This window comes from Eucyclogobius newberryi, unplaced genomic scaffold (genome assembly GCF_026437365.1).
Source record: "Eucyclogobius newberryi isolate DKJ021-1_F unplaced genomic scaffold, fEucNew1.0.hap1 SCAF_22, whole genome shotgun sequence".
NCBI classification, from domain to species: domain Eukaryota; kingdom Metazoa; phylum Chordata; class Actinopteri; order Gobiiformes; family Gobiidae; genus Eucyclogobius; species Eucyclogobius newberryi.
In genome coordinates this window covers 614,390-640,711 of record NW_027315857.1, presented here as the reverse complement: position 1 = coordinate 640,711, position 26,322 = coordinate 614,390, and the positions used below count along the sequence as shown (strand labels likewise).

Below are 26,322 nucleotides of genomic sequence, written 5' to 3'. Positions count from 1 at the left end.
GCATTTGTTAAAAGGTTTTGGAATAAAGCTTGAAGTTTGAGACTTTTTTTTGAGTTATTGATACTGACACAGCAGCCACTGTGAGGGTCATTGTACACCTCCAGCCACTGTGAGGGTCATTGTACACCTCCAGCCACTGTGAGGGTCATTGTACACCTCCAGCCACTGTGAGAGTCATTGTGCTGAAAGGATTCTGGTAAGATAAACAGACATCTCTTGACATCTGTTTCTTGCAGTTGTTTTAATCTCATAATGATCGGATATTGGGATTAAATTAAATATTCACCAGTGTAGCTCCGCCCACGGCTGCTGTGTGACCAGTGTAGCTCCGCCCACGGCTGCTGTGTGACCAGTGAAGCTCCGCCCACGGCTGCTGTGTGACCAGTGTAGCTCCGCCCACGGCTGCTGTGTGACCAGTGTAGCTCCGCCCACGGCTGCTGTGTGACCAGTGAAGCTCCGCCCACGGCTGCTGTGTGACCAGTGAAGCTCCGCCCACGGCTGCTGTGTGACCAGTGAAGCTCCGCCCACGGCTGCTGTGTGACCAGTGTAGCTCCGCCCACGGCTGCTGTGTGACCAGTGAAGCTCCGCCCACGGCTGCTGTGTGACCAGTGTAGCTCCGCCCACGGCTGCTGTGTGACCAGTGTAGCTCCGCCCACGGCTGCTGTGTGACCAGTGAAGCTCCGCCCACGGCTGCTGTGTGACCAGTGTAGCTCCGCCCACGGCTGCTGTGTGACCAGTGAAGCTCCGCCCACGGCTGCTGTGTGACCAGTGTAGCTCCGCCCACGGCTGCTGTGACCAGTGTAGCTCCGCCCACGGCTGCTGTGTGACCAGTGAAGCTCCGCCCACGGCTGCTGTGTGACCAGTGAAGCTCCGCCCACGGCTGCTGTGTGACCAGTGAAGCTCCGCCCACGGCTGCTGTGTGACCAGTGTAGCTCCGCCCACGGCTGGTGTGTGACCAGTGAAGCTCCGCCCACGGCTGCTGTGTGACCAGTGTAGCTCCGCCCACGGCTGCTGTGACCAGTGAAGCTCCGCCCACGGCTGCTGTGTGACCAGTGTAGCTCCGCCCACGGCTGCTGTGTGACCAGTGTAGCTCCGCCCACGGCTGCTGTGTGACCAGTATGAATATTTGGTAGTATTTTGGATTAAAACGATGACATCATTTGCGTCCCCTGCCTCTGTTAACACTGTTTTCACCCAAAAGGGGCGGGATGTTCTGGTGGTACAGGAAGTGACATATGAGACATCGATATGAGGGGGGACATATATATATATATATATATATATATATATACACTGTATGTATATACTGTGTATATATATGTATACAGTATATATATACTGTATGTATATACAGTATATATATACAGTATATATCTTTAAGGGCCCAGGTGGCAGTGGGTGGATCTCGGCCCCTGTAGGGCTATAATTGCCTAAGTTCAACTTGATGCTTAAACTGTTTGTCTTACACTACTAACATATGTCCCCCCCCCCCCCCCCCCCCCCAGCGTGAGTCAAGGTGACCTTCTGTCTCCCCCTCTGTTCCCTGAGGACGGGCCAGAGCCCGAGGGTCCGAACACTGCGCTCTTCAACACTGGCCCACTTGAAAGGACTGATGTATTATTAGCATGAACCTGGAGGTGGACGCACACATCTGACCGAGACACATTTTTCACAATTGCACATTTGAATTCAAATGGATTTTGAGAATAGAGTGTCTTCGTGGAACATGGGGCCGGGGACACGTGAGACACGTCAGACACATGCGGCGGTCCAGCTGTCCCATTCACATTCCTCCTGTCTTTAAAATAGAACCCTCTGATCAGGAAACGCCCCGCCCTCTGTACTTGTGATGGGAATAGCTACAGTTAATTCAATCTTAAGATACAAATGAACTCAAACACTTTGTTTAGTCTGAACTCCATGTCATTTTTATTCTTCCTAATTTCTGATTTCATTTTTGCAGAATATGAAAAATGAAGAGATGAGCACAGTAGTGGTTATGAATTTGGTAAGTTTATAACACAAACCATTTTTACATTTGTCTTAAAATTGTAATTGTTGAAAATTTGACTCAAACTTGTTTTTTTTTTTCTTACTGTGCATATTATTAATAACCATAATCAGATCAGCAGGAGTGTGAAACTGTAGATTTAGCGTGTTTTGCATCGGTAGAAATGACACTTCTAAGTGCGCAGCCTTAAGTCACGGCAAAATGTGCAGGAGAAAATGTGGTAAACGGGTTTAAAATGTTTATTTGCGAAAGAAGGGATTTGGGACGGCGCGCAGGGGCGGAGCCGCTTCGTCACAGACTAATGCAGGACTTTGACGAAAAATTGCTTCACGCGCTCTTATCTTTTGACTTAATACAGCTGTTTGTATTTCATTTAACGCTATTTTGCGTTGTCAGCTGTACTTTATAAAAAAAATATATGTAATTATTTATTGAATTTATATTGTAGAAATCAATCATCTAAGTGCGGCGGATCCGTAAACCAAGTAATAAAATAACTGTGGCCTAATTGCAAAACAAAAAGTGAGCTGGCTCATCTCTCCACAGATCTGACATGTAACTTTGCATCCCCTTATGTCTCAATGGAAATAGATTTACTGATATACTGTGGAACATTCCAGGCACGTTACGTCTCCATAACGCAGGTGGTGAACCCATCAAAACATGAAGCCAATCCCCATATTGCAGAATACAAGTAAACATGTCTCGTACACGGTGCTGCTGTCCTCACGGTAACATGTCACTTCAGAACTCTACACTTACAGTCAGGTCGCCTTTAGGCCAGATGTCAGTTTGACACGCTAATCATCATCTGAAATCAAACCCCAAAAGGTTTGCACACTCAACAATGACTTTTAATGAGGCTTTGACTTTCATATCAAGCCCTCTTGATTATTTATAACATGCATTTTTTGAGGGCTAATGCTAATACAGGGAACTGGCTTTGTCTCTTAAATGTTAGCGGACGAGTCGAGTTGCTAAATGGTCGAGCGTGAACATCAAATGCCATGACGACCTTAAATGTCTGCTGACGTCTGCACTTCTGAACATGTTGTATGTTGGTCCGACACAGGCGTGGACGGACCACCGGCTGCAGTGGAAGCCCAAAGAGCATGAAGGCATTACAGTGCTGAGAATCCCCGCTGCTAAAGTCTGGCTGCCCGACATCGTCCTCATCAACAAGTCAGTACAAACCTGTGGCATAACTTCATTAGAAACGGAAAGAGCTCATGCCTTTGTATAAAGAAACATACATAAATATGGTGTGTGATATAAGGACTTTTGGATTTAGAAAGAGCATGAGCCACCTAAAGACAGAAGGTGTTGTAAATGTGTCCTCTGCATTTGACCCATCCTTCAATGCCACTAGGGCATCTCGTCAGGGGCAGAGCTCCAGATCTTTGAGCCAGTCTTAGTCAGAACCAGAGCTGGAGGATTTGAGCGACTCTGCAGGTTTTAGGTTGACAAATGGACAAGACATACTGTATGTTTACATACTGAGGGCTAAATATTAAATGTCTTTCATTGTCATTGATTTTGCCCTTGTGGCGATCGGATTAACTTTAGGTCTATTCAAAGTCACATATGGGAAGAGATTTTATGGATACAATAAACAGCTTTTTATGATCGACATTGTTGTGGAATTTCTGTAAATAAGGCATAAATAGAACAAAGTTGTCTTTCTCAAAAGGTAGATCTTTATTTGCTCTTGCACTGCAAAGTTCACTGTCCCTGACAAAGTAGTCTCTCCCTCCTTAATCTGACAAACGAGGAAATGCTCGTCCTTATAAAGGCGGAGATAACAATGCCACGGGTACGTCAAGACAGTTAAACGTGAGTAGAGAGAATGCACAAAGCATCTGGAGCATCCCAGAAGTCTCAGATACAAAGCTGTGACCACAAGGATCTCGCCAGACAGGGTCAAAGACAGGTGCATGATGGTCACAAGTTGTTGCACTTTTTCAACAGAGAAATCCCTGTCCATTGTCCAGAACAGCATCAGCTGACCCAGGCACAGGAGACTCTTCTCACCCTGGACACGGACTATTTGAGCCTCAGGCAGGAGGCCACTCCCCTCAGGCAGGAGGCCACTCCCCTCAGGCAGGAGGCCACTCCCCTCAGGCAGGAGGCCACTCCCCTCAGGCAGGAGACCACTCCCCTCAGACAGGAGGCCACACCCCTCAGGCAGGAGGCCACTCCCCTCAGGCAGGAGGCCACTCCCCTCAGGCAGGAGGCCACTCCCCTCAGGCAGGAGGCCACTCCCCTCAGGCAGGAGGCCACTCCCCTCAGACAGGAGGCTACGGTCCATCAGGACCAGAACCACCTCCTTAAGAACAGTTTCTTTCCCTCTGCTGTTGGACTCATGAACACTTCTTAAACAATGTCACTTTCTGCACTACATCTGTACATTCAACTGTACATTTGTCTACATAATAAGCCTATTTTATTAAAGGGAGTGTCTGCAGAGCCGCGGCGCGCGGCCCAAACTGCATGTTATTTTTGTGCCGGCCGCGCCGCGGCTCCTGAAACTGCACCGCTATTTGACCGCGTTTTAGCGCCGATTTAGACCGCGCCGGGTTAAGGTTAGGGTTAGGGTTAAGGTTAAGGTTAAGGTTAAGGTTAGGGTTACGGTTAAAGTTAGGGTTAGGGTTAGGGTTAGGGTTAGGGTTAGGGTTAAGGTTAAGGTTAAGGTTAGGGTTAGGGTTAAAGTTAGGGTTAGGGTTAGGGTTAAGGTTAAGGTTAAGGTTAAGGTTAAGGTTAGGGTTAAGGTTAGGGTTAAGGTTAAGGTTAAGGTTAAGGTTAAAGTTAGGGTTAGGGTTAAGGTTAAGGTTAGGGTTAGCCATGAGGCTATAACGGGTTATAAGGGAAATGCCGCGGCCCCTGAACTGCCATTTAACCGCGCCGGCTCTCCAGCCACGGCCTTTATTTTTTATCCTATTGCAGATTTAAATTCTATTTCTTTTTGACTTGAAGAGGTTGTTTTATCATTCTTCATTATTTTATGTTGCACGAATCACCAAAGTAAGTTCCAATGTTTGTGAATTCTGTGCATTGACAAATGACAATACACTTATTCTGATTCTGACTTAAAAAAGCTCTTGTGAGAAATGTTGTCAACCTAATTTTAGTATTAAGATAAGATAAGATAAGATAAGATAATCCTTTAATGTCACACAAGGGGAAATGTGGTTGTTCCACTGCAGTAGAAACAGGAGGAAAGGACAGATTATAGGAAGTAGTATAGTAATAATACTCTTAATAGAACTCTTATGAACAAGACAAAAAACTCTTATGAACAAAACTCCTCTCATATCTTAATAGGAAATGAAGGGGGGGAAATAAAATAAAATAAAATAGATACAAATAAAAAAATAAAGATAACAATCATACAATAATAATAAAATAATGATAATAGAATAAGATAAAAAATAAAGTAAAAATAGCACAAGACAAGGTAATACTATTAGCAGGTAAGTAAACCGGATAAAAACAAAATAGAACACTCTTATTTACAGGTATTGCACATGTTTAGAGCAGTATTTGTTGCAGAGTGTGACAGCAGCAGAAGGAAAGACGTGTGAAACGTCTCCTTCACAGCGAGGGTGGATCAGTCACTGAAGCTGCTCTCCAGAGAGGACAGAGTGTCCTGCAGGGGACAGAGTGTCCTGCAGGGGACAGAGTGTCCTGCAGGGGACAGAGTGTCCTGCAGGGGACAGAGTGTCCTGCAGGGGGCGACACTCATGGTCCAGAATAGATGTGAGTTTAGCCAGGACCCTCCTGTCCTCCACCTCCTGCACCGAGTCCAGAGGACAGTCCAGGACGGAGCTTTGTCCAGCTTCTTCCTCTCCCTCTCTGTGATGACCACACCTACAGGAGCTGATGCACCACAGAGTCGGAGAAGGTCTTCAGGAGTGTCCCTGTCAGGAGTGTCCCTGTCAGGAGTGTCCCTGTCAGGAGTGTCCCTGTCAGGAGCGGCCCTGTCAGGAGTGGCCCTGTCACTCCAAAAGACCTGAGTCTCCTCAGGAGGTGGAGCCGACTCTGGCTCTTCCTGTACAGTCTGTGTTATGAGTCCAGTTTGTGGTTCAGATGAACACCAGGTCCTTGTATGAGTCACTCTCTCAATGTCCCGTCCCTGGATGTTCACTGGTGAGGGGGGCGTGGCCTCTGTGGAAAATACTATGGCATGCACAAGACTGATATTTAGAATGGAAAGTTGGAAATAGGAATACAATAGAACATGATGAAACTGATAACAAGAGAATAGACCCAAGTGTCAAGTCTATACTTGATGAATGCTGGTCCAACCTGAAAGACCCAGGAAAAGATGCTCAATGCTCATGTTGAAGTCTCAACTCGGCTTCAACTGAGCGTCACCTGCTGCCGTCCTTCTTAAGGATCCAACTTTTCTTAGCTATTCTTTCTTTTCACATTTTTATTGACCTTCAATGTTTTTCTGACACACTGAAGGAAAGAGTCAAACGCTTGCCTGTAATTAACAATTCAATTTATTTTTGTAATGGCCAAAATCACAACAGCAGTTGCCTCGAAGGGACGTGACAGCATTACAGTGGCTTGAACGCACAGATAATGAACCTATTTCACAGTCCTACGTGTGGCCTACACACGCCTATTGTTTAAAAGAAAATAGGCTATGAAAAAATGTGACTTAAAAGAGTGGGGAATGGTGGAACAATCGTGGCGAGAGGTGCAGAGAGGAGAACACATTATTTCTACTTTAGTTTGCAATGTTTTGGGTTTTGTTCTGAGTCATTTTGGTATTCACTGTTATTGTATCAGTTATAACTTGAAAGATATTTGATTTGATTACTCCCTGTGACATTCTGCACCTCTGCTCAAAAGAGTCTGGACCTGACATCCACGGTCTGCACTCTTTAGAGGCGAGGCCAGCTTATATGTGCCCTCTTCAATTCAAAACTGTATAATGAATATTTCTATCTTGTGTTGCAGTAATGACGGCGTGTTTGACGTCGCCCTTCATGTGCACGTTCAGGTTTACCACAATGGCAAAGTGACATGGACACCCCCAGCTCTGTACCTCAGCTCCTGCAGCGTCAAGGTCAGGACCAACAGCTTATGTACAGTTATACTCTGGGTTATGGTCACCAGTTAGATGCACGCACTCACTCCCAGTTTGACTCATATCATCCCAGAAAAGATGAACAAGAGATGAGTAAAAAAGGAAAACAAAGAAAATTGATGACCCACAGCCCCATCGGACAATAGCCTGTGCTAATGAGTCTTACAGCGCCAACAGGTCAAGCCCCTCCCCCCTTCCCGTGTAGGAAGTAGGTGAGGAGATAACATTAAAACTGTTGATGTGTGAAAGGAAAGTAGAGGAGCGTGTGGCGCAGCCCGAATCCATTTGAGTGCGACATAAGGATTGAGCACACATGGATGAAGCTGAACAACATATTTCAGACAATCTGGATGAGCTGAAGACTGAGGTGGTGATGCTGTGGACTGAGAACAAGAATATGAAGTCAAATCCTGGATTTGGTCTTGTAGAAACAATATCAGACTTTTGGCGGTCCCTGAGGGAGAAGAAGATGATCACAGAGCTCATGTCCGGGTCTGGAGATGTGGCCCCCATCACAACACAAAGAGCACATGGCCTGAGCAAACCAAGACCAGCAGCTGATAAACCAGGATGTCTGATAATGAGGTTCAACAATCGTGTGAAGGAACGTGTCATGAAGGCTGCAAGGGTTAAAGGAGACCTCCAGGGTTAAAGGAGAAGGAGACCTCCATGGTTAAAGGAGACCTCCAGGGTTAAAGGAGAAGGAGACCTCCTTGGTTAAAGGAGACCTCCAGGGTTAAAGGAGACCTCCAGGGTTAAAGGAGACCTCCAGGGTTAAAGGAGAAGGAGACCTCCATGGTTAAAGGAGACCTCCAGGGTTAAAGGAGAAGGAGACCTCCTTGGTTAAAGGAGACCTCCAGGGTTAAAGGAGACCTCCAGGGTTAAAGGAGACCTCCAGGGTTAAAGGAGACCTCCAGAGTTAAAGGAGACCTCCGGGGTTAAAGGAGACCTCCAGCACAAAGTCTTTTTTGTCAGGGATATTCCATACGAGTTTCGTCAGCAGCACGGAAAATTCCACCACATAATGTGAGGAATTCAGGAAGAGACTCTAAAGGTAAACACCTCAGAACACCAGGAGGTGCGCTTAAGAAAGGTGCAAAACACAGAGAAGCGAACAGGGACAAGCAATAGAGCACCAGCGTGGGGCATGTGAGTGGAGGTTGTGGTCACATGGTAATACATCACTGTTAATTTTAAAAGAAAGAATATGGTGGGATTTATTTGTTTTTGACATCAGACTTTATGTTCCATGTTGCCTGTCAGCTTGGTGCATAAACTCTGTTTAGTTACATCCACTAATCAGATTACCAAATGTGGGTAAAGGGAGAAGGGTGGAGGAGTTTTTTGTGGCGATTGGACGCAGGATTCGATTCATTTCAATTTATTTTTGTATCGCCCAAAATCACAACAATAGTTGGCAACAGTGACAAACGGATTAAATACATATGGGGTAGAGACCGCTTCACCAGCATCTGGGTCCACAAGTCCTCGGGGATAGAAGGGAGTGAGATAAAAAAAAAGAGAGAAGGCAACAGTTTACAAGTGAATTTAAATATTAAATATTGCTTGATAGAATAAGTAGTCTTTATCAGAGGATAGTGCTCAAGCTGCCATACTTCTCCCATAGTTGCTCCTAGGGCAGCGGTGCTGAAACTGTAGCTTTATATTTCTGTTCCTAACTGGCCTGACCATAAGTCATTTCAAAGAGGAACGTTTTAAGCCTGGACTTAAATGAAGAGACTGTGTCGCCTCTTTAACATGGACAGGAGCTGATTCCATAACACAGGAGCTCTACCTCCTACTGTGCTTGTAGAGACTCTTGTGACCACCAGAAGGCTCTACCTCCTACTGTGCTTTTAGAGACTCTTGGGACCACCAGAAGGCTCTACCTCCTACTGTGCTTTTAGAGACTCTTGGGACCAACAGAAGGCTGTACCTACTACTGTGCTTTTAGAGACTCTTGGGACCAACATAAGGCTCTACCTCCTACTGTGCTTGTAGAGACTCTTGGGACCACCAGAAGGCCAGAGGAGATTGTGTTTGAGAAGTGAGATCTTCATGGAGCTCCAGTCTGAGGTCTTGCTCCAACAGTTGATCTTTTTTCACCGAGCCACTTGCCATTAGCCCTTTCCAGCCTTTTGGAGGTCTACAGTTTTCTCTCTGGTGTCTTTTGACAGCTCTTTGGTCTCGTCCATGATAGCAGTTGGACATGTGGGATGGACAGCTGTCTTTATGTAAATTCTGTCCCTCACAGTGGAAATGCATCCACGATGAAAATGTTTGACACTTCCATAATTTCTAAGTGGGAGAACTTGCAAAATCGCAGGGTGTTCAAATACATATTTTAATCAATGTACATAGAAGATAAATGGCAAAGAGAGGGTAATTTTAATATGATGAAAAATGGTAGAATATATGTATATTCTCAGTGGAGAACAACAAAATCACGTTTTGAGGGAATTATGTTGGAGAAATATATCACGTTTTTTCATAACACTATGTCAAAGTTCCCATTACTCATAAGGAAATGTGAACTGAGAAACTGTGGCGGCCAGGAGGCAAACCACGACTGTCCCGTCGCTCAATAATATTGGACTGAAATTGACAATGCACTGAAGACAGTTTTGACATTGCCATCCCTCTTCATTTTAGAATTATGTATTCTTTACAACTCAAAACTCCTGTCATGGACACAAGAAATAGAGAAATAAAACCTTTGGAATATGGCGGCAGCAAAAAAGCCATAACAAAGAAATGGCTGATGCAAACATCACAAACAATGAAGGCCTCGACTGACATCGTTACATCGGACAATGGAAAAAATTACATTCAGAGATTTAAATCTGAAATTCAACCGATTTTGGAGAAAATATGACTTTTATTTAGATTTAAATGTTCCATAATTGTGTTTGTATTTACTGTTTAGTTGATGTCTACTTTTGGAATTATTTTCATTTGCACTCGGGTCATTTTGGTTTGTGTTCTGTTCTATCTTTATTTGTTTATAAAAGTTTGCAAAAAAATAATAAAATAAAAACAAGTTTTTTGTTTTTTTTATCCAATTACCAACTAACTCCTCACCTAAAGGACACATATTATGCGAAATGTACTTGGAAATGTTATGGAGTTTTGTGACAAGTGGTCATTTGCAAATGAATGTTCTTTTTCTGCTTCTGTTACAAAGATCATACTTAAAAACATTTCGCCGATCTGAGAACTCAAGCATGCGCACACTCCCCCCGCGCAGCCCCACTGCTACACAGGCTTTGTTAATCAGTGCGACGGATCGCATCGCATCTCTCGTCTCCGTAGATTTCCATCTCTTTTAAGCCAGCTTGAACACAGTCCGTCTCTGTTGTCATTTTTGTACTGTACATTGAAACTCTCTAAACACACACCGACATATCAACCACGCATGTGCAGCCAGGGAAACGTGCTGCTATGGGAACGAGGCTGCAGGTGTGCAGTAGGTGCGTCCTATGATTGACATGTGAATGAACTACTCGGCTGTCCACACCACGCGGAAATGAGTGATATATTATGTGTGATACATGAAATATCAAGCCCTATAATAACTTGACCTTTGTATCTATGGCCAGGTTGAGTACTTTCCGTTTGACTGGCAAAACTGCAGTATGGTGTTCCGCTCGTACACCTATGACGCCTCGGAGATCGACATCCAATATTCGCTAGACTCCCAGGAGAAAGAGATCTTGGAGATTGTTCTGGATGAGGCCTTCAGTGGTGAGCAGCATGAATCACAGAACGGTCTCATGAATACAGGAGGAGATGGATGATTGTAAGGTGGGGTCCCAACTCCACCTTTAACATCATTTTTTTATTATGATATATTGAGGATAATATTTGGTAGAGGACCCAAGCTTAGCAAATGGATGAGAACAACCGATGATGGGACCAACCGCACTTACAGTATATTAAAATAATAAAGTAGGAGTCCACTTGAACTCATCAGTCTGTAAGGTTCTGTTGTGTCAGGAGTCCACTTCATCTGAGTCCAGCACTTTATATTAAGTGATTGTCGTTTATATAGTTTTCATTTTCATCATATCCATGAGCTGATCCGAGCCACATGAGCTGAATCCAGTGCTGACGGATTTTAGTCCTACCTTCTTTCTGCAAAAAATGTAACCAATGACAATGAAGCAAGACTTATGACAGAGGGTCCAATCAGAGACAGAGCAATATGTCCCTGAGAGACATAGAGATCAGGAGACGATACTCACTGAAATAGAAAGAGAGTGCTGTGTGTGCAGAGATACAGACGATACTGGTAAAGCCGAGCAGAGAACGCGCCGACTGCCGAGAGAAGTACTGCTACTCAAAAGGGAATTTTTCAGAAGAGGTGGTAATGAGTACAGGTGCCTCCTGGCCCACAAGCACTGTTGAGGTTTAAAAGGTAGTTCAGCCTGAATAATTTATTTTGACTCATAATGTATCTATAGCTTCAGCTATGAATGAATGTACATTAGTTAATGTGTTGTTTTTTTTAGAGGGCGGAGAATGGATTATCCGCCACAAGCCAAGCAGGAAGTTCCGTGACGATGATGGCTATGAGAACATGGCCTTTTTCCTGATCATCGAGAGGAAGCCTCTGTACTACGTCCTCAACATCGTCTTGCCTTGCATCCTCATCACCATCATCGCCATATTCAACTTCTACCTGCCCCCCGATGCCGGTAACACCCTCTTTTTCAACCAATTAAACTTTTAGTCATATTTCACATATGTATGTGTGTTCATAAACGTAACCAGACTTAAAACTGCCTTCACTTTAGAATTTCCTGCTAATCTTTGAGTCCAGTAGCAAATATATTTTGCCTATTTTGGAGTGGTAGCGCCTCAGTTGGTTGATCACTTGTTATTCAACCACCTTTGGCAAGACATTTTGCGCATTCGGCCTGTGGCATAGGCAGTGTGGGAAAATTCCAAGGGCACAAGCTGATGGAAGGAGCAGCAGGTGCTGTTTACCTGATCATTGAAACAGCATACAGTATAATGCTAATTCAAAGACTCTGGAATCCATTTGGAATAAAAAATGATGTTCTACATCTCACAATGTTAGCTTTTAGTCTTTATTTTTGTCAATTCATCTTTATTCAGATTTTGCAGACAAAAGAGCTGGTGAACAAATACGTGTCAAACAAATAGAACAAATCTTTCTCAACTAGAGATTGATGAAATACAACACAAATGCTACAGCAAGAGGGAGCCGGGGCGCCAGATCAGTGGGGAGATAGCGGTAACTTCCCATCCAGAGATTGGGACGAATCCCCAATAACCACGCTGAACATGGCAGCGACTGACCTGAAAGATAAGATCATGGCGAGAATGAACAACAAGAAACCTCGAAGCCCATAACAGAAACTCAGTGAAGTACTCTCAGAGAGTCTTCTAGAGTGATGTGAAGCTATCCCAACGAACTGAAAACAATGAGCTGATAAACAACTCAGCACATAGTTGTATATAGCCGAGTGTCCCAAGTGATCCTTGAGACATTCGGCTATCCTAAGAGTAACCATGCGATGAAATACTCACCATGGAAAAGGTGAGACAGCTTAGTGAGACAGCTCAGAGAGAGGTGAGCCAACTGTCTGAGGCCCAGAAAGGTGCAATGCGAAAGCAAGTACCCAAGTGGTAAAACCAGATGCCCAAACCTGAAGCACTCAGAACTGCCAAACAAAAGCTCTAAGCCTTAGCCAGCCGCCTAAAGAAGTACACGAGAGAGAATGAAGCCAGGAGAATAAATAGGTTATTCTATCGGCCAATAACCTGTCTTTCCACAATGCTGAAGCTCCTGTCGTGCATAATGGCGGCTAAGATAAGTGGGGACATGTATCAATACATGAGCTTTGTCCACAAAAGCATCAGCAAAAATACCAGAGGTGCAACACATCAGCTCCTGCTAGAAAGAACTGTTGCATGGGACTGTAAAACCCAACACACCTAATATGTCTTAAACATTTAGCTGAAGCAAAACTTTTCAGAGGAGAAACCTATTATTTATTCAGTTCAGGGAATAAATATAATTTTGTCCTGGGACTTTTGACCACCAGTGTCTCATCCTCAAATTACCGCAACATTAGCACATAACTAATAAGAATTAATACAAAATAATGAATAAAAAATAATTAAAATACAGGTTGATGCTATAGCATTGAAAGTGGTACCAAATGAAAGCTAATAAAATTATATCATCAAAATTATATCTTTTGATGCCTCACTCCTGAAGATGAGTCCCACCGAATTTTAGGTTAATCTGGCTAATGCCTTTGGAGGATTTCATAAAAGTATAAAGTTTAAGCATGTGGCAATTTTCCCATTGGAATAACATGGCTTTTCTTATTGCTACGGCTACGCCGTAAGAAATATGACATGTGTTGGATTGGATTTTTTGATTGACATGACAAAATAGAATTTTGTGCAAAATTGTATACATTTTGGAAGAACTAAATTTTGCCCTGGCTCTGACCACATACTCCCAGGGCATCTCAGAAAAGGATACCATGAGGGACAAGGTTGAACCCCTTCTCCAGATTCACAAAGCACATGTGGCCAGGTCTGAGCAAACTCCCATGAACCCTCAAGCACCCGATGGAGAGTATAGAGCTGGTGCAGTGTTCCACGACCCTGGAATAGACCTTACTGGGGAGGCTGAGGAGTGTGAACCCTCTGTAGTTGGAACACACCCTCTGGTCCCTCTTCTTGAACAGAGGGACCACCACCCCGGTCTATCAGTCCAGAGGCACTGTCCCCGACCGCCACACCATGTTGCAGAGACGTTCAGCCAAGACAGTCCTACAACATCCAGAGACTTGAGGTCCGCAGGGCGAATCTCATCCACAGACGTGACAGTGGGATCAAGGAGGTCCTTCCCCCGTGAAGGTGAAGCCCTTCCTCCCTCAAGAGGCAAAGAGAGAGGCGGCTCTTTGCCTCTTGAGGCACCAGACAGTTAGCCAGAATTTCTTTGGGGCCAACAGATAGCCCCCTTCCATGGCCTCCCTGAACTCCTCCAGACCTCGGGTTTTGGCCTTCTTCGACAGCACAAGTGCGGTGTGCCTGGCCTGTCGATACCTGTCAACTAACTCAGGAGTCCCACGAGCCAAAGAGGTCTAATAGGCCTCCATCTTCTCCACCACCAGGTTCGGGGGTGCAGCCGCGACAGGCACCTGAGACGTTACGACCTCAGCTCATTGACAATGGAGGTTGAGAACATGATCCACTCGGACTCATTGTCTCCAGCCTCCCCTGGGATCTGGGAGAAGTTCTCCCAATGGTGTGAGTTGAAGATCCGCAAGACGTTCCAAACAGACCCTCACAATGCGCTTTGGCCTGCCAAGTCTATCTGGCTTTCTCCTCCGCTAGTGGATCCAACTCACCAGCAGGTGTTAATCAGTTGACAACTCTGCCCCTCTCTTCACCCGGGTGTCTAAGACATGCAGCAGGAGATCAATAACACAACAACAAAGTTTATCATTGATCTCCAGGCCTAGGGTGTCCTGGGGTCACGTGCACTGATGGACAACCTTGTGCTTTAACTTGGTGTTCGTTATGGACAATCTGTGTTAAGCACAGAAGTTCAGTAACACCGCTTGGTTTCAGCTTTGGGAGGCAGATATAACCAATCACCAATAATTGCTCTCCAGCGCCCCCTACAAATGTAAGAATATTATAAATAAATTACATTTGGAACAAACACTCTTTATGTGATTCTGAACAATAAAAGCCAAAGATAGGACATGTCCTATATTCACCCACATTTACACACCTCAAAAAAGTGAATATGGAAAAAATGAGTTTGTTGTAAACCAATGAACTTTGGTAGATGTTTTGTATATGTGACCTTGAGCATAAACGTCTCTTGGAACCACGACGTATCTTCAACGTGGAAGCAGCCATTTTGAATCAAAATATACATATTTCCAAAATTGTCCTAGGGCCTTGGTCTCCACTAGGCAGCCTGCGGGCCAGCTCTGGACCGAAGAGCAATATGGTCTGGACTGTGGCCCAGTTTCCCATATTAAACATTATATTTGTTCTATTTTTTGCGACACTACGCTTCGCATCCGCAGCACATCCACAATGCTCGGTGCTGCTTTGCGGCAGGTCAGAGAGCCCCTGTTCATGTGAAACGCTGCTCTCGCAGACACAGTAAATAACAGTTTCATTGATTTGGTGCAAATGTAACATGAGTAAGGACCATGTACTCCGGTTGTTTGGAATTGCTCGTTAACGAGGACGATACGTTTATTTAGTCGTTAGTCCAGGTCAGGTTTCTGGTAAACAATGGGTTGCATTGCCTGGGTTTTTGTAAAGCACTTGTCCTGTTTTTAATCATCTAACAATTATAAAAATGTAATTAAAAATGTTATTATTATATTAGAATATTGTTAGAATATTTTTACTTACAAACATTTAAAAAAAAAAAATCTTGAATGAAGCCGTATAAGTGGATGCAGTTTTGATTTTGATCTTAAGTGCTGCATTTATTTTATATTTGTACTAAGGGAAGATAGGCTCTTTATTACATGTGCATTATATTGCACTTAAAGGGTTATATAAGAGTAGCATGACAATATAATGTTAACCTAGATTCATCACTTTCAAAATTCAGGAAAAACGTTTTAAGGTCTGACGATTCCTGATTGACACCTTTGTTCTTCTTGTGTTGGCTTATTCCAGGTGAGAAGATGGGTCTGTCCATCAACGTTCTGCTGACCCTGACTGTGTTCCTGCTGCTTCTGGCTAATAAGATCCCGGAGACGTCGCTGGGCGTCCCCGTCATTGTCAACTACATCATGTTTACCATGATCCTTGTCACCTTCTCCGTCATCATGAGCGTGGTTGTGCTCAACCTTCACCACAGGTCTGCCAACACGCACCAGATGCCGATGTGGGTCCGCAGGGTAAGGACCGTCAACTGGACTGTAAACGAACCTACGTTTATAGATGACTGGTGAAATGTATTCACTTAAAACTATTTTTATTTAGATAACCTTTATTAGTCCCACAATGAGGAGATTCCAGTGCTGTAACTCAGACCAGGCACAGAAGTATAATAACAAAAATGGATAACGAAAAAAAAACCTCTTATAAAAAACTCTTATCAAAAATAACACTCTTATTTACAATTGTTATATGGACAGAAAATATTGCACCAGGATGATTGACATTATGTCATTGTACACGACTATAAGGCTGCCCCAAATAAATGGTCTGTTTGCTGTAACCCGAGTCAACATTTTTCAAGTGGGTCGGTCGGTAGGCAAATTCTTATTTTTTTTACTTTGAAGGCAAAAAAAAAGATCCAAATTTTGCCATTTTTTGACTCGGAGTGACCACCAGGGGTCAGGCTTCAACAGTCCAGGGGTCAGGTTTCCACAGTCCAGGGGTCAGCCTTCAACAGTCCAGGGGTCAGGCTTCAACAGTCCAGGGGTCAGAGGCTTCAACAGTCCAGGGGTCAGGCTTCAAAAGTCCAGGGGTCAGGCTTCAACAGTCCAGGGGTCAGGCTTCAACAGTCCAGGGGTCAGGTTTCCACAGTCCAGGGGTCAGCCTTCAACAGTCCAGGGGTCAGGCTTCAACAGTCCAGGGGTCAGTCTTCAACAGTCCAGGGGTCAGGCTTCAACAGTCCAGGGGTCAGGCTGCAACAGTCGGGGGGGGGTCAGGCTTCAACAGTCCAGGGGTCAGGCTTCAACAGTGCAGGGGTCAGGCTGCAACAGTCCAGGGGTCAGGCTTCCACAGTGCAGGGGTCAGGCTGCAACAGTCCAGGGGTCAGGCTTCAACAGTCCAGGGGTCAGGCTTCAACAGTCCAGGGGTCAGGCATCAACAGCCAAAGACGGAGAACGTCTCGATCGATCGAGACTAAATCTCACAATTTTAAGATATTTCTATCGACCTTTTGTACGCCGCTATCCTTTATTTTGGTAGCGAAAGCGAGCGGGGGGAACATGCGGGGGACACGGGCGCCGCCATGTTTGTTGTGATGACGCGATTTTAACCATTTATAAAACTTTTACCTCTTATATTCGAAAGTGAAGTTGATATGTATTGATTTTTAAAATTGTGTCCAGATGACTACCGTTGAAACCTTTTTACAATGGAACATTCCAGGATGGAATATTTGAAACACCATATTTTTGGGGGGCAAACCTTTGGTCTGGTACAGGAATTTGAGAACACTGTCAGGTAATTAACCGACCAGGAACTACCTTCGGTTTCCAGGGTTCCACGTAATGAGTTACTTTTAAAGGTAATGCTACCAGACACTGCTTACAAGCAAAAGTAATTATTTTTTGATGTTCTCAGTCATTTAAATAGGTTTCATGTAGGTTATTTTTATTTTATTATTTGTAAATACCTAAAACAAAAAGTCCCGTTTCTCTGAGTCAAAGGATTCTTTCATACCTTTTTACCTTTTGTTGTCCAGACTTTAGATCTTGAGTTTGTGCTGTAGGTGAGACATTTTGATGGAACCTGTTTAAGATTTATACGTCTTTGTTTCGTTTGTATGTTTTGATCAGCTCCTTCCATGTTGTAAGAACAGATTTCACCCAATGGTTATCCACCTCCTCCAAATGACTCAAGCGTCTGTCATCTGCCAGTAAGGCCTGTACAGGAACCACCGGCACAACATTACTCTCAGTATTTTTACACTGAGCTGGGTCACACCAGTGTAACCAGGTTCTGATCTGAGCTGAAACAAAGTAATTTGTCCAATGAAGGTAAACCCCAGCCTCCCTTTTCTTCTGATAGTTTTAAAGTTTTAAATCTGATATGTTTTTCCCCCTTGCCATATCAATCTTGAGATTGTTTTATTCCACTCAGCAAACAGCCGGCTGGGGATGGAAATTGGAAGAGTCTGGAACAGATAGAGAAACTTGGGCAAAACATTCACTTTTATAGTTTCAATCTTTTGACTTGGACTTAAGTCTGGGATAAGGTCCCATTTCTCAAGGTATTTTTCCTATGACTAAAAAGAGGGGAATATTTTTTCTCCAGAATTGTTGATGGGTCTCTATGGAGTACCACACCTAAATATCTAAGATTCTGTTTGTCATTAAAGGGTAGGTCTTTCTAAAGGTCAGAGGGGGTCGCCAGTAAGAGAGAAGTTCAGTTTTTTGTACATTCATTTTGTATCCGGACATTGGACCAATCTTCTGGAGAATATGCATCGCAATAGGAATAGAAATTTCTGGTTTGGTCCCATCAATTGTAACTCTGTGAATTGTTTTTGATTGTCTAATAAATTGGGCCAATGTGTCTTTCTTGTTTACTCATCTCTTGTTCTTCTTCTCTGGGATTAAGTGGGTCAAACGATGATTTTAAAGCTGAGTTTTGCAGCATCGGTGTGAGATGTGTCTACTCAAAGCGCCGCCATAACAGGAAGTCACTATTACAACGTTTTCTGTGGGGCTGTGAAGATTGTATAAATTTAGCGAAAACTCTGGCAGTGTGCGGACAGGGCTTGCAGGGAAAGCGTTAAAAAGTTCTCTTTTAAACTTTAAAGATGTAGTCATTCTATACATCATACAAACATGTTTTACCCTTTGATTTCATTCATCTTTAGATGGTGATGTAACATTCTTCAGTCACGAAGTACTTTTCCTTTTACTGGACGGTTGGAGAAAATCAATGAGTTTTCCCTCTTTATCTCCAGTACAATTCAGCTGAGCGATCTACCAAATTACAAAAGGGGCTTGAAAAAAATGGACTTTCCAATCAAATTCTTCCCACTGTTGATTGTTTATCCCTTAGTGACTGCCTTCATACAGCTGTCCCATGGTTCTTCTACTCTTCATATGTAGTGTTGGATTCTGGATCATGGATTAACCCTAGTATTTGAAAAGCATGTGTTGCTACTCTCTGCTGTCGCCTCCAGATCTTTCTGCACATGCTGCCGCCGTACCTGTGTATGCGGAGGCCCAAAGCAGAGAGCCAGGTCATCGTGGAACTCAGGCCCATGAAGCAGCCCAAGATTGCCCTCAGCAAAGTGTCCGACGAGTACTTCATCCGCAAGCCTGACACCTCCGTGCTCTTCCCCAAACCACACAGGTCAGGCTGCACATCGCCCAGTCAGGTCAACGCTACAATTCCAGCATTATGATATTTCAAATGTTCCAGATCACATGGATAATTCTTAGAAGATCCCATGCTATGTTTAAGTTATGTTATGTTTTAAGCATGTTGATCGTGATACTGTTTTCATCACTTACACCTATGTTAAGTCACATGTTTGGATTTGAGTTAGTGCTGTTATAATACTAGAATTTCCAACTCAATGTCAATGCTAAGTGACAAGCTAAAAAAGAATTTTGATATTTCTTAGAAAAAGAAATTAGAAATGTTGGATTATGACTTCCGGGATGATGGCTCATTCGGCTCTGTCGGACTGCGGTTGAATCCGTTCGATTTATCCGTCTGAATTATAAGTTCACCTGGGGATATTCCATATTCCTGCGTCGGTGCAGACATATATTTTTGTGAAAATGTCTAAGAAACCGGACAAGAAGCACAAAGCCACCGAGAACTGGGCAAGCAATGCTACACAGTAAAACTCTGAACCGCAGAAATGCTCATTGATGCCCCCATACCCCCTTTGTAAAACAAAGACAGTGGAGCTGGAGCCACTCCGGAGGAGAACCAGTTCATCAAGAGGAGAACCAGTTCTTCAGGAGGAGAACCAGTTCTTCAAGAGGAGAACCAGTTCTTCAGGAGGGGAACCAGTTCTTCCAGGCAGATGAAAAATCGTCAAAAAACGTAAAATCCAAAATGAACGAACTGGACAGTCAAGCCACAGCGGCCAAAAAAGAAATCTGATTGGATAAACACGGCCTTGGAAAGTTGTCATTGAAAAAGATGGCTGCGACATCCGGTCATGGCTGACGCACCCACATCTCTGTAAACAAGCAAGGCACAAGTCTGGCAACACTACAGGACCAAAACAAACAAAGCTGACGGCCCACAGTCCCATTGTAAAACAGTGCAAGTGGAGTCAGTGCTCCCCCTGCAGGTGGAGTCAGAGCTCCCCCTGCAGGTGGAGTCGGTGCTCCCCCTGCAGGTGGAGTCGGTGCTCCCCCTGCAGGTGGAGTCGGAGCTCCCCCTGCAGGTGGAGTCGGCGCTCCCCCTGCAGGTGGAGTCGGCGCTCCCCCTGCAGGTGGAGTCGGCGCTCCCCCTGCAGGTGGAGTCGGCGCTCCCCCTGCAGGTGGAGTCGGCGCTCCCCCTGCAGGTGGAGTCGCAGGTGGAGTCGGCGTGCCCCCTGCAGGTGGAGTTGCAGGTGGAGTCGGCGCGCCCCCTGCAGGTGGAGTCGGCGCTCCCCCTGCAGGTGGAGTCAGAGCTCCCCCTGCAGGTGGAGTCGGCGCTCCCCCTGCAGGTGGAGTTGCAGGTGGAGTCGGCGTGCCCCCCTAAGGTGGAGTTGCAGGTGGAGTCGGCGCGCCCCCTGCAGGTGGAGTGGCAGGTGGAGTCAGGCATAAGCTCCAGGCAGAGGGAGTCCAGATGCTGCAAGATAATGAGACTGAAAAGCTGAACACTAAATACAATCTGAATTATTTCATTCACTACATGAAGAGTTTATTCTCACTAAGCTTAAACTATAAAAATAGTGAGCTTATATTAAGTTTGAGCAGCAACAGGTCTTTAATATCAACATTTCATGTCAAAAATCATATCACAAGTCCATGTTCCTGTTCCTGCTGCTGCTGCTGCATGAATATGAACTCAAAAGTCTTTCACCTGCTGCAGATTTGTGCCACAGCGCCCACTAATTCTTTTATGGTATGTTCGGACTGCGACCCAGCCTGACATTCGGCCCTCGGCCTGAAATGAGTTGGAACACTCCTGGTCCGTAATACCTCGAATGATCAAGACCAAGAGAGGCATTACATCCTTTTATTGTCCTACATCCCATGCAGTTTTCATCTGCTCAAAAAACTGTCTCTGCAGTTGAATGTGTTCTTCTGCCTCTCGATAGTCTCCACATTATGATATATTTGTATGGTGTGGTTTTGTTGCAGGTTCAATCCTGAGGGAATGTGTACGGACTTGAGGAAGTTCATCGACGGCCCCAGTACATACCTGGCCCTGCCCGACGAGCTCAAGTCTGCGGTGGACGCCATCACCTACATCGCAGAAGCTCTGCAGGCCGAGAAGGACTATGAGGCTGTGAGTCACTTTGTCTGCCTGAAGTTCATAATAGTGATGGTGCTTTCCACTCAGGCATGGAGCTGCACTCACTATGTCATTTTGAATCCAAAGATCAAATTGAAAACCGTTTGAATTAGATCATATTTTAGCTTTTCATTTTGAAATTGAATAAAAACAAAAATTCATCAAGTGAGGCATTCAGGAGCCTGTCAATCACCCCTCTCTCGTCAACAAGACCCCGAGATACTTGAACTCCTCCACTTGAGGCAGGGACCCCCCACCCACATGGAGAGGGCAAGGACCCCCCACCCACCTGGAGAGGGCAAGGACCCCCCACCCACCTGGAGAGGACAAGGACCCCCCCACCCACCTGGAGAGGGCAAGGACCCCCCACCCACCTGGAGAGAACAAGGACCCCCCACCCACCTGGAGAGGGCAAGGACCCCCCACCCACCTGGAGAGGACAAGGACCCCCCCACCCACGTGGAGAGGGCAAGGACCCCCCACCCACCTGGAGAGAACAAGGACTCCCCACCCACCTGGAGAGGACAAGGACCCCCACCCACCTGGAGAGGACAAGCCACCTTTTTCAGGTCGAGAACTATGACCTCGGATTTGGAGGTGCTGATTCTCATCCCAGCCGCTTCACACTCGGCTGCAAACCATCCCAGTGCATGTTGCAGGTCCGGGTTTGATGGAGCCATCAGGACAACATCGTCTGCAAACAGCAGAGATGAGATCCTGTGGTCCCCAAACCGGACACCCTCTGACTCCTGACCACACCCTCTGACCCCTGACCACACCCTCCGACCCCTGACCACACCCTCCGACCCCTGACCACACCCTCCGACCCCTGACCACACCCTCTGACTCCTGACCACACCCTCTGACCCCTGACCACACCCTACGACCCCTGACCACACCCTCCGGCCCCTGACCACACCCTCTGACCCCTGACCACACCCTCTGACTCCTGACCACACCCTCTGACCCCTGACCACACCCTACGACCCCTGACCACACCCTCCGGCCCCTGACCACACCCTCTGACCCCTGACCACACCCTCTGACTCCTGACCACACCCTCGGGCCCCTGACCACACCCTCCGAACCCTGACCACACCCTCCGATCCCTGACTGCGCCAAGAAATTCTGTCCATAAAAACTATGAACAGAACCGGTGACAAAGGGCAGCCCTGAGGAGCCCCTCACTGGGAACAGGTCTGACTTACTGCAGTGACCACAGCTCCTGCTGATAGAGCTGGTCCAGTGTTCCTCCTCTGAGGTTCTACTATCGGTTGGATTCTCCTCTCCAGGACCTGGACCTTATCGTGGAGGCTGAGGAGTGAGATCCCTCTATAGTTGGAACACACCCACCGGCCTCAGATCTCATCCATCCCCGGTGCATTGCCACCTCAAAGTCTGCTTCAAAGTCTTCAGCTTCTGCTTCAGAAGATTTGACGTTGAGATCGAGAAGATCCTCAAAGTTTTCCTCCTGCCATTCGACAACGTCCCGAGTCGAGGACAGAAGCTCCACAACGTCCCGAGTCGAGGACAGAAGCTCCACACCTGCACTGTTGAAAGTATTGTCCTGTTAACGACTTCTTTCTAAAGCATCTGGTTCCCAGTGTGTCACTTCACCTCATCTGTCATGACCTGCTTTTCCTCTGTCCTGCGGTAACTCATGGTGATGGTGACAAGACATATATATATATATATATATATATATACTGGCCACAAATGGATTAAATAATATAAATCTTTGCTTATTGGCCCCTCATTATAGCTCTTTTAAGCATTATATAATGTATTATTGAGATGAGCTCCATGGCTTGAAACTTTTAGAAAGTCACTTTTCTTTGAGCTCTCCTTTTGTCTCCTCTCCTCTTGTGTCCTCTCCTCTTGTGTCCTCTCCTCTTGTGTCCTCTCCTCTTGTGTCCTCTCTTCTTGTCTCCTCTCCTCTTGTCTCCTCTGCTTCAGTGTCCTCTCCTCTTGTCTCCTCTCCTCTTGTCTCCTCTGCTTTAGTGTCCTCTCCTTTTGTCTCCTCTCCTCTTGTCTCCTCTCCTTTTGTCTCCTCTCCTCTTGTCTCCTCTCCTCTTGTGTCCTCTCCTCTTGTGTCCTCTCCTCTTTTCTCCTCTCCTCTTGTCTCTTCTCCTCTTGGCTCCTCTGCTTTAGTGTCCTCTCCTCTTGTCTCCTCTCCTCTTGTCTCCTCTCCTTTTGTCTCCTCTCCTCTTGTATCCTCTCCTCTTGTCTCCTCTCCTCTTGTGTCCTCTCCTCTTGTGTCCTCTCCTCTTGTGTCCTCTCTTCTTGTCTCCTCTCCTCTTGTCTCCTCTGATTTAGTGTCCTCTCCTCTTGTCTCCTCTCCTCTTGTGTCCTCTCTTCTTGTCTCCTCTCCTCTTGTCTCCTCTGCTTTAGTGTCCTCTCCTTTTGTCTCCTCTCCTCTTGTCTCCTCTCCTTTTGTCTCCTCTCCTCTTGTCTCCTCTCCTCTTGTGTCCTCTCCTCTTGTCTCCTCTCCTCTTGTCTCCTCTCCTCTTGTGTCCTCTCCTCTTGTCTCCTCTCCTCTTGTCTCCTCTCCTCTTGTCTCTTCTCCTCTTGGCTCCTCTGCTTTAGTGTCCTCTCCTCTTGTCTCCTCCACTCTAGTCTCCTCTCCTCTTGTCTCCTCTCCTCTTGTCTCCTCTCCTCTCCTCTTGTGTCCTCTCTTCTTGTCTCCTCTCCTCTTGTCTCCTCTACTCTTGTCTCTTCTCCTCTTGGCTCCTCTGCTTTAGTGTCCTCTCCTCTTGGCTCCTCTCCTCTTGTCTCCTCTCCTCTTGTCTCCTCTCCTCTTGTCTCCTCTCCTCTTGTCTCCTCTCCTCTCGTCTTGTCTCCTCTCCTCTTGGCTCCTCTGCTTTAGTGTCCTCTCCTCTTGTCTCCTCCACTCTAGTCTCCTCTCCTCTTGTCTCCTCTCCTCTTGTCTCCTCTCCTCTCCTCTTGTGTCCTCTCTTCTTGTCTCCTCTCCTCTTGTCTCCTCTACTCTTGTCTCTTCTCCTCTTGGCTCCTCTGCTTTAGTGTCCTCTCCTCTTGGCTCCTCTCCTCTTGTCTCCTCTCCTCTTGTCTCCTCTCCTCTTGTCTCCTCTCCTCTTGTCTCCTCTCCTCTCGTCTTGTCTCCTCTCCTCTTGGCTCCTCTGCTTTAGTGCCCTCTCCTCTTGTCTCCTCTCCTCTTGGCTCCTCTGCTCTATTGTCCTCTCCTCTTGTCTCCTCTCTTTCTCCTCTCTTGACCTCACCTCTTCTCTTCTGTTCTGGGACAGTTGAAGGAGGACTGGCAGTACGTTGCAATGGTGATGGACCGTCTCTTCCTCTGGATCTTCGTGGTCTTCACAACTGTGGGAACATTGGCCATCTTCGCACACGCCCGTAACAACTTCACCCCCACCGACCCCTTCAAGCCCACATGAGAGAGCGGGACATCGTATTGGCAAAGATCATCCCAAATAAGACATTGCAAGTGTGGCTTTCGGGATCCACATGAGTGTGAGGTCAAAAGAAGTAAAAAGAAAAGAAAAAGAGAAATGGACACATATTATGCACAAACGTCACAAAGACACCTAGAGTAGCATTAGTTTCAGTGATGAATCCTGTTTACCAAGTCCTCTCTCTCTGAACCTCAGAAAAAGTTCAGTTTCAAATATCAGTTTTGTGATGTCATAGGTGGAGCTCTATGACATTATTTTCCATGGTAGACTTGTTCTAGCATTTCTGCCTCTAGTAATGAAACCAAAGTAATGTAATGTACCCAAAGTAATGTAATGTACCCAAAGTAATGTAATGTACCCAAAGTAATGTAATGTACCCCAGAGTAATGTAATGTACCCCAGAGTAATGTAATGTACCCAAAGTAATGTAATGTACCCAAAGTAATGTAATGTACCCAAAGTAATGTAATGTACCCAAAGTAAAGTAATGTACCCAAAGTAATGTGTGCTTTCAGTAGATTCAAGTTATAAACATGAGATGCCAAAGCAGTGGTTCTCAGGAAGATACAAGAACAACACTGATTAAAGTAATGCACAATATGTGTCCTTTAAAAATAGAGTCACTTTTTGCTAATATAGTTTTATATATATTTTAATACCATTCTCCTTTGGTGGTGCTTGTAATAGTGCTTAAAGTTGAAAAAGTATTTTATTTCAACAATTTAGTCGAAAAACAACCTTTGATATTTAATTAAAACTTTTTTTTTTTCACATTTGACTATATTTAAGACGAATGAGCCACTGTGAATAAAATAAAAATGTTTGTTCTGATGTTTGAGACAGTTCTTCTACACAGTGAAGTGTAGACACGGGTGTGATTTGCAGGGGGTTAGGGTGGGCATGTAATCGCTCTACTTTTATACGTTAGGTGGTAGGTTAAGAAACAGCTTTTCCACTGACTCTAACATTCAAACTATGCCACACCCTTTTAAAGGCCTCACACTGGAGAAAGAATAACATAGTCCAAACATGGATAAAAAAGGCACATGTGTGTGACGTGCGTCTTTGTCCCACTTCAAACTGCCTCTCGTATTGCCCCTGTTCGCCTTTGTAGTGCTGACTTAGTCCACTATTATAATGAGGAGATTTTCTAGCATGTGCATCCCTCTGGACCCTCAGCCAAACACTCTGGTCCCAGGTCCAGTTGTGCCACTGCCTTCTTAACCAAGTCCTTTTAATGTCCTCAGGTAAAATGCACTGGTAAATGCATTGGCCACTTCAAATTGCCACTATGTGCCACTAAATATGATGGAAAATATAGGTTACACTAAATAAATGTCATGAAACAAAAGGTTCAAATATTTGAATTAAAAGGTCCCAGCGACTTCCGGTTTGAGTAGACGGACCTCACACAACTGCTTCAAAACTTTAGAATCATAGTTTGAGCCGCCTAATCCCAAAGAGGAAGAACAAGAGATGAGTAAACAAGGAAGACACAAATCCAGTAACACTACGGGACCAAAGCTAACAAAGCTGACGGCCCACGGTCCCATTGGAAAACAGCTCACATTACAAGCTAACAGAGCTAACGGGGCTAACATGGATAG

General features: G+C 45.4%; 1 protein-coding gene across 1 annotated transcript in view; it reads left to right on the top strand.

Annotated features, from left to right (window-relative positions):
• chrnb1 (cholinergic receptor, nicotinic, beta 1 (muscle)) overlaps nucleotides 1-25,499 on the top strand; it is a 267,186-nt gene extending 241,687 nt beyond the window's left edge. Inside the window, exons 3-11 of the mRNA XM_072459101.1 lie at nucleotides 1,964-2,008; nucleotides 3,084-3,193; nucleotides 6,980-7,088; nucleotides 10,709-10,853; nucleotides 11,621-11,806; nucleotides 15,810-16,033; nucleotides 19,006-19,178; nucleotides 21,137-21,284; nucleotides 24,551-25,499. Of these exons, the coding sequence (XP_072315202.1) occupies nucleotides 1,964-2,008; nucleotides 3,084-3,193; nucleotides 6,980-7,088; nucleotides 10,709-10,853; nucleotides 11,621-11,806; nucleotides 15,810-16,033; nucleotides 19,006-19,178; nucleotides 21,137-21,284; nucleotides 24,551-24,697 (1,287 nt within the window). The 3' untranslated portion in view covers nucleotides 24,698-25,499. The remainder of the gene's footprint in view (nucleotides 1-1,963; nucleotides 2,009-3,083; nucleotides 3,194-6,979; nucleotides 7,089-10,708; nucleotides 10,854-11,620; nucleotides 11,807-15,809; nucleotides 16,034-19,005; nucleotides 19,179-21,136; nucleotides 21,285-24,550) is intronic.
• Nucleotides 25,500-26,322: the final 823 nt, after the last annotated feature.